At 34.1% G+C, this 16,417-nt stretch overlaps 1 protein-coding gene across 3 annotated transcripts in view; it reads right to left on the reverse strand.

Moving 5' to 3' along the window:
• Positions 1 to 5,743: 5,743 nt before the first annotated feature.
• The window catches only part of LOC8269054 (alpha,alpha-trehalose-phosphate synthase [UDP-forming] 1), a 38,830-nt gene continuing 28,156 nt past the window's right edge, over positions 5,744 to 16,417 (reverse strand). For 2 of the 3 annotated variants that reach the window (XM_048379060.1, XM_025159462.2), the window contains exons 9-18: positions 13,538 to 13,586; positions 11,755 to 11,855; positions 10,996 to 11,183; positions 9,884 to 10,001; positions 9,045 to 9,221; positions 8,843 to 8,965; positions 8,675 to 8,762; positions 8,436 to 8,566; positions 8,226 to 8,324; positions 5,744 to 6,628 (exon numbers count right to left, since the gene is read on the reverse strand). In XM_048379060.1, coding sequence (XP_048235017.1) covers positions 6,239 to 6,628; positions 8,226 to 8,324; positions 8,436 to 8,566; positions 8,675 to 8,762; positions 8,843 to 8,965; positions 9,045 to 9,221; positions 9,884 to 10,001; positions 10,996 to 11,183; positions 11,755 to 11,855; positions 13,538 to 13,586 — 1,464 coding nt within the window. In that variant the 3' untranslated portion in view covers positions 5,744 to 6,238. The remainder of the gene's footprint in view (positions 6,629 to 8,225; positions 8,325 to 8,435; positions 8,567 to 8,674; positions 8,763 to 8,842; positions 8,966 to 9,044; positions 9,222 to 9,883; positions 10,002 to 10,995; positions 11,184 to 11,754; positions 11,856 to 13,537; positions 13,587 to 16,417) is intronic. The other variant, XR_007217299.1, reaches the window with a different exon arrangement.

Below are 16,417 nucleotides of genomic sequence, written 5' to 3' on the forward strand. Positions count from 1 at the left end.
TAAGTAATTAAGAAAGTTGAGGGAACAAACTGTAATAAGGAAACGTTCAGGGCAAAATGTCGATATTGAAAGTAAAAGAATTGGGGAAGAAGAGAGGAAGAGAGAGAGAGAGAGAGGGAATTGCTGACGTGTGGCGGGGGCTTAGGCGTCGTTCTCCGGTTCGATCTTGGTGGCGATCGGCTCCCTTCGAAGAGAGCTTTCTTTTGGCAGCAGCGGCAACGCCTATGGTGGCCAGAGACGGAAGATCCGGTGGAAAGAGAAAGTAGGGGGCAGCCGCGTTTTTAGGCTTTTCCGTTGAGCTCCGGCGGAGGATGGGCGATCGGAGGACGTCTCCCGACTCTCCTCAGCTCAAGCTTCGTGATGGCACCGATTTTGTGGCGATCAGGCTTCGTTTGCAAATCAACAGTCGAGATCGTCCGCAAATCTCTCCGGATGATCGGGTGTCAGATCGGAAAATCGGAAGCGGGGATCGTCATCAGCGCGTCATTTCGAGTCCGATGGTGAGTTCGGATCGTCGATCGGACTCCGGCGGCCGGAGGCGAGTCGACCGAGCGATCGAGCGTCTCGGTAATTTTTCTCTGGCCTGTAATTTTGAAAATTCTTGGTTTAATTGTGTGTCTATTGGATTATATTGAGTATTTGATGATATTTGTGAGTCAAAAATAATTGTCGGTCAGTTTGCTTGCCTCGTATTTTGTGTTGTGTGGCGGAGTCGGGAAATAGTGAAGTTTGGGGACCCGACTCCCGTTGTTTGAATTGTTAAATATTTAAAATATTTTTCTGGCAGGTCCTGGACCCGTTTTTATGGGGGGTAATGTCCGTGTTGTAGGGGAGGTTCTGCCGAATTTTCGGTAGAATTCTCCCGAGTCGAGATTCTTAGACAGTCAATCCTAGGAGTCTAGACCTAGGATTAATGATCGATTGTTCAACATAATTATAAATTGTTTTCCGTGATTAGATAATCTGTCTGTTCGGCTCGCTCCAACCGAGGCATCGGAGCAGAGCTAGGAGGTCGCCCAAAACCTGTGAGTTAAAGTCACATAATCTCTACACTATTGCCAGACCTAATTTTGATATGCTAACTTGAAATTCATATTTAATATGATTATTAGTATCGCAATATAAATAATTTTATTTAATTATTATTTGCTGAGATAAATTTTAATATTGTTACTAGTAATATTATATCACTATTTTGATAGTTAATGTTATGTTCACACAATTGTTATTATTAATTTTCCACATATCGCACGTTGTTTCCTCAAAATTCTGATTCTTTATTTCGCTATGTGTTTAATAATTTTGCTAGACCATTATTATTATTATATTTGTTGAATGTGATTTGGGATGAGGCTTTAGTAAAACATGCCACCTGGTGGGTTGCATCAGGACCGCGTGCGCACCGGTAATGATCAAAGACAGGTAATAAGGTTATTATGGATTTGTTTGCCCTGATCGAGCATTGCTCTCTGGGCTGAGTTCAGTTGATTGCCGGAGTTAAGGTCCCTGATCGAGCAATGCTCTCTGGGCGTCGGCTATTTGGAATTCAAGTGTTCAGGCTGGAGGTAAGGACCCTGATCAAGCTTGCTCTCTGGGCGCCAGACCTGTTGGATTAAGAGATCCGAAAGGCTATTAGAATTTGGGGTTAGGGTTCTACTGAGCCACTCGTCCCGTAAAAGAAAAAATATATTTTTATTTATTTATTTATTATGGTATGATTATAGTATGATTGGTATTTATGTGCATGGTTTGATATACTGATTTGAATAATTAATATTTTCTGTGAAGACTGCAATAGTCTCTAGATTATTTGATTTTAACTCACTCTCGAGAGTGACAGTCTCAATTTATTTTATTTTCAGATGCGTGACTGTTAGTCTTCCCGCGACTCTTATTAAGTAACCCGACTCCTTCATCATCGGGTGATGTATTTGATTTGGTATGTAAATTGGTAAATCTTAGATTCTCCGCAGTAGTAATAGTAGATGTATCAGTTGTAAATTTTATGAGTTTCGGGTCTCGCCTAATTTTCTTGGCAGACCGAATTTATTATGTAAAATGTAACTATTAAGATAATTTGTGGCTTTAATAATATTAATTTGAGATGAGATTTGATTGAGTTAGTGAGTTTCAGGCTTACTACGGGATTCGGTGGCCTTAAGCCTACCCATTCCCTAGTGCCGGTCACGGGCCCTCGGGTGGGGTCGTGACAATTTATATATATATATATATATATATTAAAAAATCAACAAATAAAGTACCTGAATTGAATTATGAACTGCCATTTTTATTTGCAATGCAGCCATTTGAGCATTTTTTTCTACACCATCTTGCTTGATTATATTTTTTCTCTATAAGACTTTTCACCCTTTGATTACGTTGACCTTTTACTCTACGAATATGAGGATTTTAAATTTTCTCAATTGAACTTTTATCATAGTCTTTGAAAAAGATAAAACCAATCTCATTCACAATATTACTTTTTGCCTTATCAAAAGCTAACTCACTGTTCTCGAACTTTAACATTATCTTCATTAATTGAAATCAATCTTTGAAATTTTCTAGCCATTTGAATTCTCCAAAGTGAAGCAGTCACACCAGATTTATTTCACGAACATATAGTCATAAGATTATCACTTTCAATAACTTCTTTCCTCCATCTCCTAATTATATATTAATTTAGGATAACTTCAATATAATGAACATTCAATATATGCAAACAATGACAACAAAGCATCTCCACCTCTGAAATCATCTTGCAAGTGCAACATATACTCAAATCATATTGATTGAAATCAACCTCATGTCGAATCACATCAACATTTGGCCGCTAAACATGATATTTAATGTTACTATTATTTAATATCACACATTGTTGATGACATGCAATCCCTTTTATAAATTTCTCTTCAAACAAAAAATAAATTTCTATTATATATATCTCCCTAGCATGTGAAAGGAGCTTCACATGATTCATTACCATAGCTGGTTGATCTACTATGCAACATAAATCTTTCTCATTCTTTTTACTTCTCCATTATAAGACTACATCAATAAATGAATTATAACAATCACAAAGATCGGTAGTCCTAGAAAGTCTTCTAGACACATAATTATTTGTTGTCTCACTCTTTTGCGATGATAAAACACCACCTAAAAAATAGTCTTTACTAAAAGGAGGACATCATTTATCTCTGAACTTGTATAGCTTTTCTATCCAAGGGTTATTGTGACAATGAAATTCTGTAACCAATCTGCATGCCAAAATATTAATAAACATTTTAGATAGAAACAATGTACATTTCAATACTAGATAATAAACATTAAGATAAACACTAATGAAGAATAAAAGAAATAAAATTAGCATGAACATTAATCGAAATGAATATTAATTTCACGAATAATGAATATTTAAGGTAAAAAATATATTTAATATACGATATTTAATTAAATGAATATTATATATCTTTAAAATGCACATTTTAATACATACGAATGAACATAAAGAAAAATTACGTACTTGGTCCAATATAACTCAAACTCAGCTTCCGTATTATTATCTAACAAAAAGTTGAACAAATCTACAAACCCCTTCTGGCTTCTTGAAAATTTAATATTTTTCTTTGATTCTCTCCTATATGCCATATACAAAACCTATGACATGAGTTAGGAAATACTTGAGCAATTGCAGCAATCATGACAGAAGACTGGTCTGTTATTATTGTTTGTGGATGTTTCCTTTCCATAGATCTTTAAAAAGCATTGAAAAGCCAAACGAAATATTTGATTCTCTCATTCAATAAAAAAACTATATCCAAACATAATATTCATACAATAATGATCCATACCTACAAAAGAAGTTACATATTTTACTATAATAATATCAAATGTTCATGATGACTGCAACAATTAAAATGAACATTAAATATATATAAGATATATTAAACATATGAACATTAGAGATATTAGTTATGAACATTATAAGAGACTAAAATGAACATAATATGAAATAAAATTAATTAAGTAATGCTGGTTAATACCTACAAAAGGACCACAAATCATATCATATATGTTTGTACGATATGTGGTATCATGCACTAACAGATCTCCAAACAACTCATAATCTTGTTTCATTTGCCCGTCTCTCCAAAAGAAGCTGCATAATCTTGCTTCACTATCAACCTCAAAATTAAAGAAAAAATCTTTATTGGATTTCTTTTCCTGAAAATTTCAATCAAAGCATTTGAATTACTACCATCAAATTTGTTCATATTTTGTAACGCCAAATGATTATAAGCATCCATTTTGTAAATCCAACCAATGGTGATCCTCCTGATTAGTTTTTTAACAATCTAATCCACTCCAACTACACTTCTTTTTAAATCATAAGATAATCAAACTGGTTTTTTTATAATTTGTGTATAAAAACATATAAGGTGCATTTTACTAGGTGGACATAACTCATGATTATGCTCTTTTTAGTGTTTGCTTACAGTCTAAACTACTCCTTCATCAATATAGAACTCTATGAGAGCTTGACAACCAGTACAGATATCAAGTTTTGAAAAACATTTACTTTCCTTGCCTACCTTTTCCTTTATACTAGCCTTTAAACAAACAAATATTTTCATTGTTAATGATTTGCCATCTGCTCTATACCTTTGCTTACTCTTTCTCACATCAAAACCAGTTCTAAATGTATAATCATTATATAAACAATAAGCTTCATTAGTAAATTTCACAGACATTCCCAATAATTCATCACTAGAAAAATTAGGTTCATAATCAACTGAAAACAAAAAACAAAAAACATTATAACAACAATATATGAACATTGTAACTCGAAATAATGAACATTTACATAGCACATAATGAACATTCATCTTTAAAAAAAAAACTACAAAATAGTAAAATAATTTTACCTGACTTCCTATATAAATCAATACTTTCGACTGGTGATTCATCTATTGATATTATTTATACATTACTCATTTGTAAATTGTTCTCCATTCTCTAAAAGTTTCTTCAATCCAACAATAAAAAATGGAGAAATATGTTTTCACATTAATGAACAATTGCAACAGAAAATAAAATTTCCCAACAAAAGTTTGTAAAGAAGAAAGAGATAATTGCGACAAATGAGGAAAAAAAAAAAGAAAATGAGAAAGACGAATCAAGAAGAAAGCGAAAAGAAAAAAACAAGCTATAAACAGAAGAAGAAAATAGAAATAAAGAAGCAGCAAATAGAAGTTTTTTATTATGGAAATATAAAAATTGAGAAATTAAAGCTTCAACTGTAGTGCATACAATTAGAACTCCACACGTGTGATAACAAGTTTAAAAGAAACAAAACAGCACCGCATGAACTCTAAGCCCATAAAACTACATGAACCCATAAAACTTCATAGACCGGGGTTTATGTTATAATTTGCGATCCAAAATAGCTATAGTTCATGAGTTAACTTAACACAATTACTCCCCCGAACTCTACCCATGTTGGAATTACCCAAGCCCATGTTAGAGATGAACTTTCCCTCATTGGACATAGACGATTAATCACCTTGCTCTAGAAATCCCTCCGAAGTCCATACTAAAACTAATCTCAGAATTTTCCCTGAGCTATTTTTGGACGCTGGAAAAGAAACTTGACCTTTCAATGTAAGTTCCTCAAGTGGGTAGATAAAATGATAAAACAAAATGTTTGCACATTAAGTAAAATAATTAAACTAGTAGAAAAATCAAATACAATGCCAATAAGAAAGATAAAATAAAAAGGTCGCTGTGTTGTAGGATTTATACACTTGTATATTCTAACATTTCCCAGGAATTAAAGCTTTAGGGTGATACACAAACACCCTCCAATGGTCAATGCAGAAAAAGTGAAAGCATATTAGTAGAGTATGCAGTCTGACATTCTCATTTTAGCAGAATGACAAGTAATTGGCAGCAACATAAATAATTGTTGATATTTCCAACAACAATTCTGTGGTTTGATCTTGTTCTCTTGCATTATCAAACCTAATCTTGATCTGATGCTTCCCCTTCAGCGAAACCAAGGTTCCTGTTAAGTTATGCAATTATACATATTATACTAAAATAATTAGCATTGCTATAGACATTTGAGATCTGAAAATACTCTTGCCTTCAAAATCCAGAAACTGGTTCCTGGAACTTTCTTTTACAGAGTGTGAGAGTACACATCACACATCGATGGACAAAAACATCTTTCGCTGCTTCTTCATTGTGTGCCTGAAGATGCAATGGCTAGTTTCCTTAGGAATGATACAACATCATCTGGCGACTGTAGTAGATACCGGGCACTTGTTCGAGTTCGCCCCACAGCACAGGAAAAATAATTATCTCCCTTGAGATCCAGCACATTCCATGAAATCTTTTCTGGAGACTGCCGCCGCACACTCCCGCAGTTGTGATTGTTATTTCTCTTATCAGAATTTGGCGAAGGCCGCGACGTTTTACCTTGAGATGGTTTTGACCCAGTTCTACTTGCTGGAAGTTTCGACGGTCGCCTTTCCCCAGGAGACTTTAATCCATCAGTTTGCTTGGTTCTTGTAATACCTATGCCATCAGAAGGTAACTCTGGCTCAAAGAAGGTGTAGACATCTTCATCCTGGGACAATAGTATAAAGATTCTAATCAAGAGAGTCGAGAAAAGTATAGACCCATGCATACAAATAAATATTAACCACGATAAAAGAGGAGCTAACGAGAATAAACATTATAATTTCTAACATGGTTCGGTCTCTCAATGCAACTATATCAAATCAGATTATAGTTTTGCACGAACAAATTGCAAAGCCCTCTCTCACATGAATATAGTAAATAGTATACTACGTTCCTCTCAATGTTCTACAGACAATCATTTTATTTACTATAATGATAAATACATCTCAAAGGGGTCCTTCACATATTTGGACTATTGCCCCCTACTCAAATTTCTCGCATATAATAAGTAAATAGGCTCTCAATTCTCACTCTCTTCATACTGTCTCTCAAATTTCTCTGTTTCCTTTTCCATGCAAGGTCTAGCCACGATCTACTTCAACTTATAAAACGAACCAATCATAGGCCACTTTGCGATTCTTGGAAGACAAGCATATTAACATTAAACCGAAAAACGTGGCCAGCAAGTATTTTAACATGGTCTTGGGCCAATCTATATGTTTCCCTTAATTCAAGCTAATATAGGCTGGATGGTAACAAACAGCATGACACTGGAAAATTCCATCAGTTATTAAACAAAATTAACGAAAAGCTATCTATATTTGTAACTTTTTTGAGTGTCCAACCACAGATGAAAAACTTCTTGTTCTTGTTCAAGCCCATTTGAAAGCCACTATCAATTATGACTCGATCATAGTGGAGTCCAGAGGAGAATCTGGAGATGACTTGATGTGAATCTAAGTTCAAAGCTTAAAGAGATCCAAGATTCTTCTTGGATTTGGACCTTGTGATTGGGCCTTCTTGTACTATTAATGGATCTTGGATCTCTTTAAGCTTTGAACTTGGATTCACATCATGACTTGTCATCAAGTAGAGTACTAAATGGCTGCTCCTAAAATTTGAATCCATAAGCCATGTTCTTGCAAGCCCAATTGGTATTCCTCCAAGCAAATAGATTTTTGGAAAGGGTAGCAATTGGGTTCCATACTGCTTGAGCCCCATGTAAAAAGATTTATCATGGGACAAAAGTCTCAAGGTTGCTGCCTAATTTCAGATTTGTGAATCATATACCAATGTTAAATACCAGTTCCTTTATGCATTATACTATAGGAATAGATAAAATCATCAATAATTGGCAGGTTGAGATTACATTCCCTTTAAATGATCACAACAGAGAAAAAAAAAAAAAGAAGAAAGGTCAAGAAAAGCCTGCAAGGCAATTAATAAAAGCAGGCTGCGATGGTTGTATTAATTGGAATCTTCAGGCAGGTTCATCGAGATGCTAATATGAAACAAAAGTGCGCTATATATGCTAACCCATATCAGCTTTCTAGTTTTTCACCTCAGTCATCAGTTGAATAATATTGAATTTATTAGACCGAGTAGGAGTCCAATAGAACTAAATCTAATAACCAATGCTAAACTCAAATTGATCACATGTATCTATCTACATAAACTCAGATCCACACTTCGGTCTCACTAGGAATGCAGGTAATATAACAAATAAGTAGAAGGTGCCATGTCAAAAAATTTGTTAAAATTACCTTTCCCAGAAAATGCCCAATGCAGAGAACATAATCAATTGGAGTTGTCACAGATTTACTATGAACAATCTCTCCCAATATTCGATCAATAGCAGCACCCTGAGACATGAGGATGTCAAATATGGAAACAAACTACTCTAATGCTTGTACAATTATAAGAAAAATATCAGGTAAAGTAAGAAGCTGCCAGTGAATCAACTTAGAATTTACCTTTGTAACCCCAACTGGTCGAACCTCAACAGATCGACTACCCTGAACGACATCAACAGATGCATTTGAAATTGGCCCTGTCCAGAGATGCTGCAACATATCCCTAGCTTGAAGTCTTCCAAATTCAACATCTACAGACATAATAAAATGTGAGAATAAATAATGGATATGGGATGAAAGATGAAAATAGCATCTCCTAAAGAGATCAGCCTAGTTCAACCTCCAAAATGAGCAAGTACCTGCATACTTATAATTCCATACAAGTGATGTTTCACGAAGTTCTAAGTGTGATCGGGGCGTTCGATCTTTGAAGTACTCAAATACATGCTGGAAACAAGTCAAATGGGTCATTTATTGTTTGAGACAAGGATGCACAAGCACAAAGAATGCAACTTCAATAGAAGCACCTTCACGCTGTCAACCCATTCCATGTTTAGATGCTCTGGCATTGTCGTCATCCATTCTCCTTTAGTCAGGCGCAAAAACATCCCATGCTCTGCTGCTAACCACATGTCAAACTCCCTAAAATTCTGCAGAGGTAAAACAAAAAACTTGGTGAAACATTCACAGGCTTAGAAAAGGAAGCATATATGAATTTGAGAAGAATACCTCATCTAAGACACCCCGCCCACTCCCACTTAAGACGACAATAGTTGTCTTTGAATCACTACATAATGCTCTCAATGTGTCTTTCAAATCCGGGTGCAACTTGAGTTCCATTTCTTTAATTTGATCAGCTCTTCTCCCAGGAGTATCTACTGGCTCAGTCAATGTTGAATTGAATCCCTATAACATAAACACCCGTGAATAAGGAAAGCAAGCACAAAATATACACTAGTGAAACTCGCCGAAGAAAATACCCATCAATATATGTACAGGAGCTGGTTTTCTTTTCCATTCAATCATGAAATGTGATGTTAAAACGGCTTTTCTAAGTTTTCACAGTTATTGGCACAATTGAAGGACCAAAAGCACACACATTCAGAACAAGTAGGTAACCACATTTAATTACATTCTAACATCATAAATTGATTTAGGAAAGTCACAGGAGATATTGAGCATGAAGGTCTAATTCTCGAGAAATTAATGAAATCACTTGAAAGACCGGGGTTATGTAGCTTTATATGTATGATTGATATGGTAAAGCAAATACTGGTTGAGAGCCTTCTTGTGTGGTTTGAAGCATGGAATAGATATAGCACAAAACATTGAAAAGGATGAATTTGATATCCTAGAGGCTAGTAGGAGCTTACTATTAACAAAAGGGGAAAAGATAAAAAGGAAATCAAATAAATATTTAAATTTAAAAAAATGACAATGCATAAAGAGTTCTAGAATATAACTAAATGAATATAGACTGTAAAAAGAATAGCTATAGCACTCTTTGATGGCAACAAGATGATATAGTTTAGATATCAACAAGAATACAAGTTGGAAACAGAACACACCAGTATGAGCAGCCTATTATTAGACTGCAAAAATCGTTTAATTGCATCTTCCTCTGGAAGCATAGGTGGAACCTGCCTAGTTCGTAGCTGAGCCTCAATGACTGTATCGTTTAATTCGCTGTAATGCAATTGAAGCAAACATTGAATCTTATAAGACAGTAACAGGCATAATATATGGATGACCTGAAGTGCTTATACTTCACCGCTGCACTTATGCAAGTTCAACTAAATTCTGGCTGCAACAATAAGGGGATGGTAACAAACTTCACTGCGTCAATTGCATAATTTTGTATACAGATCCACTTATGATTTGATATTCTTTTTAACACAAGAATTTGATGAGATGCTTTATTCATGTAGTCCAGCACATCAAATGTCATTTATATTTGCTCTCTGATCTTTTATTCACTTGACAGAATAAAAAAAGCCTTTTCTTGCTAGTTGCTACATATGTTATCTATTGGTATATAATACAAAATAAATCTGCAATGCTCGTTCTATCTGAATAGAGTTTTTTAAGTCCAGTGGTTGGCTAATCAAACCATACAAAAAGTTTTAAACTATGCAAACAGTCAAAAGGAACCAGAATACTCCTAATGCAGTCAAAAGTACCTGATAAATAAAATAACCATAATATTCAAATGAATTTGGGTATTCAGACTTATTTCTTGCACTGTCTTTAATGCATGCCTTACCAGGGCGTAACCTTATGAACCAAAAAGGAAAGTTGGCAAACAATATTACAAAGCACAACCCTATATCTCAGAAGGTCAAATATGTAGAAGAACATTACAGGGTGATTCTTTATACCCCGTAAATCTGCCAAAACAAAGTTACATTTTAAATATTTCCAGTAAAAACTGTTCCAATAAAATGATAAACCCAGTAAACGTCTCCAGTACAGAGAATCTCCCGCGTATCATCATAGAAGGCACCAATTGCAACCAATGTAGCCTATAAAAATTTTCTGAGCCCTAAGATTTTGTACTTCCAGTCTGATTTATTAAAGATTTGAGTGGAATAGTACGGATGTGCAAGTTCAAAGAAATAAATTGCTGCAAAGAAAATGATACTCATGCTTATTTCGATTTTAAGCACTGCTGTAGATATACCTCACAAAAGTTTCAGCCCATTGTTGAGCATTGTGGCCTACCACATGCTCAAAGTTATGCCGATGTCGCTTTTCTCTTTCTTCACGTGGCATAGTCAAAGCTTGGCGTATTGAATCAGCAACTTCAGTGATATTCCAAGGGTTCACAAGGATTGCTCCAGCACCCAGAGACTGTGCTGCTCCTGCAAACTATGGTATACAGATACAAGTGCATTTCAAGTTAAAAGAGGATGAAAGCATCAACGTAATATGTGGACAATTATTTTGCCATCAGCAATGTCACCCATAAATTTGTAAAATCCATATAAAAACAAACAATTTAATTTAAATTTAACTATTTAATCAATAAAAATAAATTGTAAGGCCAAAATACGTCACAACTCGAATCATATGCTGCAACTAAAAAATGATAACTTGCAGCCTCTCAATTTCTGTTTCACCCGTTTGGTTTAAGTTAAAAATATGAAATTAGTAGTTCTTGTCTTGATCCTGTTTATAACGTTGTAAAGGAAATTTAAAACTTTCGGTTCTTTAACTATATCAAATTATGGTAAATTTCACCTTAAATTAAAGGTATTTCTGAAGTTGAATAAGTTTTCCACTGAGCAGAAAGAAGAGATTCATGAAATGGCCATTCACACACATAAATGCAGCATATAAGCAAAATCACTGGTGGCTGTTATAATATCATCTGTTTCATTCACAGTATCAGATAGAAAAAAAAGCTCCAGAGCAAACATTTGAACTAACTTTTCATTACCTCACTAAGAATGAGAACACCTTTCTTTGAATCTTGGCATGCCACAAACTCATAACTGACAAGATTCATTCCATCCCTCAAAGAAGTCACAAGAGCAACATCTGCAGAAGCCAAAACAGAAGTGACGGAAAGAAAAAGTATTAAGTACAAAACATGAACAGATTTTATGGACATTCTTACCATATCAACACATGATCATGAGGTTAGTTAATGCAAGAAACGATAGTTAGTGGATCTTAATCTTAACTAGCACAGTCAATTGATACACAATACAAAATTCAATCTTATTCCTTTAGTTTCTACACAAGTTTCAGAAAATGTTAATACTCAAACTCCAATGTTCAAGAGATGTGTTAAAGATGAATTTGTAGAAGTTGATTTACAATTACACTGAGCAAGTTGACAAGCTCTATATTTAGTTCTGGGATTTGACTCCTTTACATTCTTTGATTGTTGGAGGAATCGCTACTTTGAAAAGAAGAAAGAAACCTCAGAAGAAGAGAATAAAGTAATACCTCTCTAAATTAATAAAATCTGCGGCACAATGATTTTTAATTAGCAGAAATTATATGTGTATATATATATATTACACATCTCCAATAAAAAACTAAATGCAAGGATGGTACATATCTCCAACTAAACATTAATGTAAGGAATATGAGACGTTATTAATTATTGGGGGGTACATCTCCAGTAAAAGATTATATGTTTTGATATTTTGTAGTAACTATAAGATATCAGAAATATTAATTATGCCTATAAAACACGGTCGGTTTCAAGAAATTTTATTAAATGTCAAATGTTATTAATTATTGGGTTATCAATTTAGAGAGGTAATACTGTAACATGGAGTACCTAATCAGAATACATCATTTCAAAGTTAAACAGCAGGAAAGGTAAGAAACTATGTAAACACATGCACCATAGATGAATGCAGTATAACACCGGAAAAATGGAAGAAAATGCTTGAACATATTGGATATCGCACTAAAACTTCCGAAATTAAAAAATTTAAATGTGCATGTATAAATTGCATCATAAACCAGTCTAATGTTCTCTATCACACTCCATATCATATATGAAAATATTGCTCTTCCCACAATTTGCTCCTGATCACCTGCCTTAGTAATGTTAAATATGTGCAGAAGCAGGAAATACTAGTAGTTCAAAAACACGAGCATATCATTCTAGAAGCATTCATGCTATACATCTGGTGAAATAAGCACCGTTTCAAATGACAAATGCTTCTGTGTCCTATGTGACACATGCATCTAAACGCTGCAAAAGCATTAAAACAACTTTAAGTAGCAATCTGAATCAGCTCCAAATTTCAGAAGTCATTTCAAGCATCTTCACCGACATTGAATCATCAATAATGTGGTCTAAAGAGCTTATGAAATCATAAAGAAAACATTCTATTTGTTAATTTTACTCTTATATGGAAATTTTACAATGAAAATGGGAAAAAAGATCCAATTTTATTGATTGTCTGGAAAAGGAAAGCAAAAGAAAACATAAAAGAAGAATTAAGTTGAATTAGTAACTCAAGTAAATAAAAATATGGCCCGAAACTAAAATAAAAATATCACAGTGACAAATCGCTTTGTGAACAAATTGCTTTAAAGAAGTGAGGATTTTCCTGAAAGCATGCATAAATAAAGCAAACATTTAAACATAAGAAATTAAAGAAGTGAAGATTTCCCTGAAAGCAATTTAGAAGAAGACTTTCTTTACAAGAAAATAAAAAGGTTAGATCTAAATGTTGGGGCACGTAGAGTAATACCGGTAACAGCATACAGTGCACATAAAGCATGAAAGTCAAGCGAACGATCCTGTAGGCACATAAAAGAAGAAGCATCAGAAAATTAATCAGATGTATTCTGCTTGAAATACAAAATAATGCTCCTACTTGATCATAAGTCCTGGTAAATAGGCATCTTAGAGGGTAAAGCTTAAAATATATAACAATTACCAACATTATGCTTCACTCAATCTAATCTAAAAATCGACAGATTGCTCAAACTTTTGAGGAACTATTAGTTGTTATTGGTACTTTTGTTGAATTAAGAAAAATATATAATAATTATCGTGCGGCACGCGTAGGCTTTAATTGAACTTTTCTCACTGTTTTCCACATCATTCATTTTTTTTACATTATTCAAATGCTAATTTACTATTTATTACATGGATGGCTTAATTATTCAGAGGTCATATCCAACAATGAAACACATAAGTACTCAATTCTAAATAGTGGCAGAATTTCGAAGAAAACTGCATGCTAGTGGAATTATTGGAAGAGTTTTGGCTTCATTAAAAAGAATCCATCTTTCTTTGACTTTGTTAATTTAACTCCAACCATGTGTTCTCTAGGACAATGTTGCCTTTATAATTGCTCTTAGCATATTAATAATTGGAACTTAATATTGGAGAATATAATTCTACAATGGAGAAAATATAAGAAACTATAGTGGAATATAAATTGGGCCATAGGACAAACCTATTGGTTTTATGTGCAAATAAGATTCCGACTCCACATATACCACCATTGTGTGAGTTTGGCCCAAGACTCTTATCACCTACTGAATTGCTGCATGGTATTGGAGCTACTAATCTAGGACTGGCACTCCATTCTACACAATCGTAATAAATTTAAATGTCTCTTCGCCGTGCTTGGATCCATCATCTAATTCCATTATATGTGCTAATCAAGTCATTATGCCACATGCTATTTGGGCCTAACATATGTCAAGAAATCGAGTTAAGAGAATAATTCCCCATGTTGGTAATCTATACAAGAATAAGTGGGCTTAAATACCATTTAGATACTTCCACCTAAAAGCTCAAGCTTTTGGGTTAGATTAATGTCCAACTGTTATATATTCAACCCATTTTCCTTGTATGGTACCAGAGCTAAAGAATGGCCCAATAGTTGAATGATCCAAGGCTCATGTTTGAAAACTTCGAGTTAGGGCTAGCAAAGGAGACAAGATCCTTTTTTGACCTTGGACCTTTAAGAGTAGGGATTGGTTTATTTACTATGGGTCTATGTTGGATAAGTAAAACTGCTCTAAGCCCAATTGCACTTAAAGGGGAAATATTGGAGAGTATATCTCTACATAGGGAATGTTATAAGGAAATAGAGTGGGAAAAGCATGCAATATAAGTGGAGACATGGAATCTGGCTTAGACCCTTTGTTGACCCAGGGAATTCAAGAGTAGGACTAGGTGTAATTTTGATGGGCCTTCAATAGTAGGTCTATGTTTGGAAAGTGACAACTAATCCAAGCCCAGTTGCATTGAGGGCGTGTTGGAAAATACAATTCCACATAAAAATAGTATGAGAAATTAGAGTAGGAAGGTATAGAGAATTAAAAGTGGAAAAGATTCCAACCTCACATTTACGGCCACTATATGAACTCAAGTCAACACTCGCCAACTCATGGTATTTCTACACTTACCTTTTTGGATTGTAGCTACCTCTTTTGATCATTAAAGTAACCCTTGCATTTAGCCAAGCAATTAATTCAATTTTGTTGCCTTATTCATCTTAGATACTATTTAAAATGTTTTTTTTTTGTTGAGCTAGAAAAGTAAGACTCTTGCAACCATTAACATATGCATAGGAATGTAAGAAAATATAATATAAAATAATATATATATATATATATATATATATATATATATATATAAATATATAAATATTGATTCTTAAGAATCAACTTATATCTTTTCAAATAAGTTACAACTAAGTAAATAGAATAGATTCAATGTTGAGAGTTTGCCTTTAAAATTTGAAAAGTCTAAGTTAGGCTTGGTCTTTGTTATCGTTCATATTAAATTCTTACTCCATGACTTTTCTGATTTTTAGTTAGTAGAAATAGTGCTAATGAAATCTGATAGTAGCTAAGAATTTTAGCAATTTCAGTTTGGTTGTAAGCCTATAAATAGGCATTCTCATTTGCGCAACAGATATGTGACTTTCTTCAGTTCTTAACTCTCAAATTATCTATTTCTCCCTACAAGTTCTTGTTTTTTGATATCTGCAGATTTGACAGTATACATTTTCTTAGTAAACCTTGGTGATCTTGCTTGTTTATTGAAAAAATATTAATTTTGTCAAGATTTCGACAATGGTATCATAGCTTACTTCCTACAGGCTGCGAGGCAAAATCTTTTCTATTGACGAGGATGATCATATGATTGATGAACCACCGAAAGATGACTCCAAACAGGTGTGGCTAAGGGAGGATGCTCGATTGTTCCTGCAAATACGAAATTCTATTGACAGTGAGGTAATTGGTGTAATCAATCACTGTGAATTTGTTAAAGATTTAATGGATTATCTAGATTTCTTGTATTTCAGAAAAGGGAATATTTTCCGTACTTATGAGGTGTGCAAAGCTTTTTATCATGCTGAAAAACATGACAAGTCTCTTACAAGTTATTTTATGGATTTCATATGAGAAGCTTAATATGTTGCTGCTGTCATTTAGTCCCATTATGAGGGTTTAGCAAAGTCAAAGGAAGCAAATGGTTGTTATGAGTATTTTAGCTTGCCTGCCTCTTGAATTTGAAATGTATAAGTCTCACATTCTCCAGTTTTGAGATTTCCTCTTTACAATAAGTATTCAGTAGGGTGCGTAGCATAGAAAGTACTCCATAT

Source organism: Ricinus communis, chromosome 9 (assembly GCF_019578655.1).
Source record: "Ricinus communis isolate WT05 ecotype wild-type chromosome 9, ASM1957865v1, whole genome shotgun sequence".
NCBI lineage: Eukaryota > Viridiplantae > Streptophyta > Magnoliopsida > Malpighiales > Euphorbiaceae > Ricinus > Ricinus communis.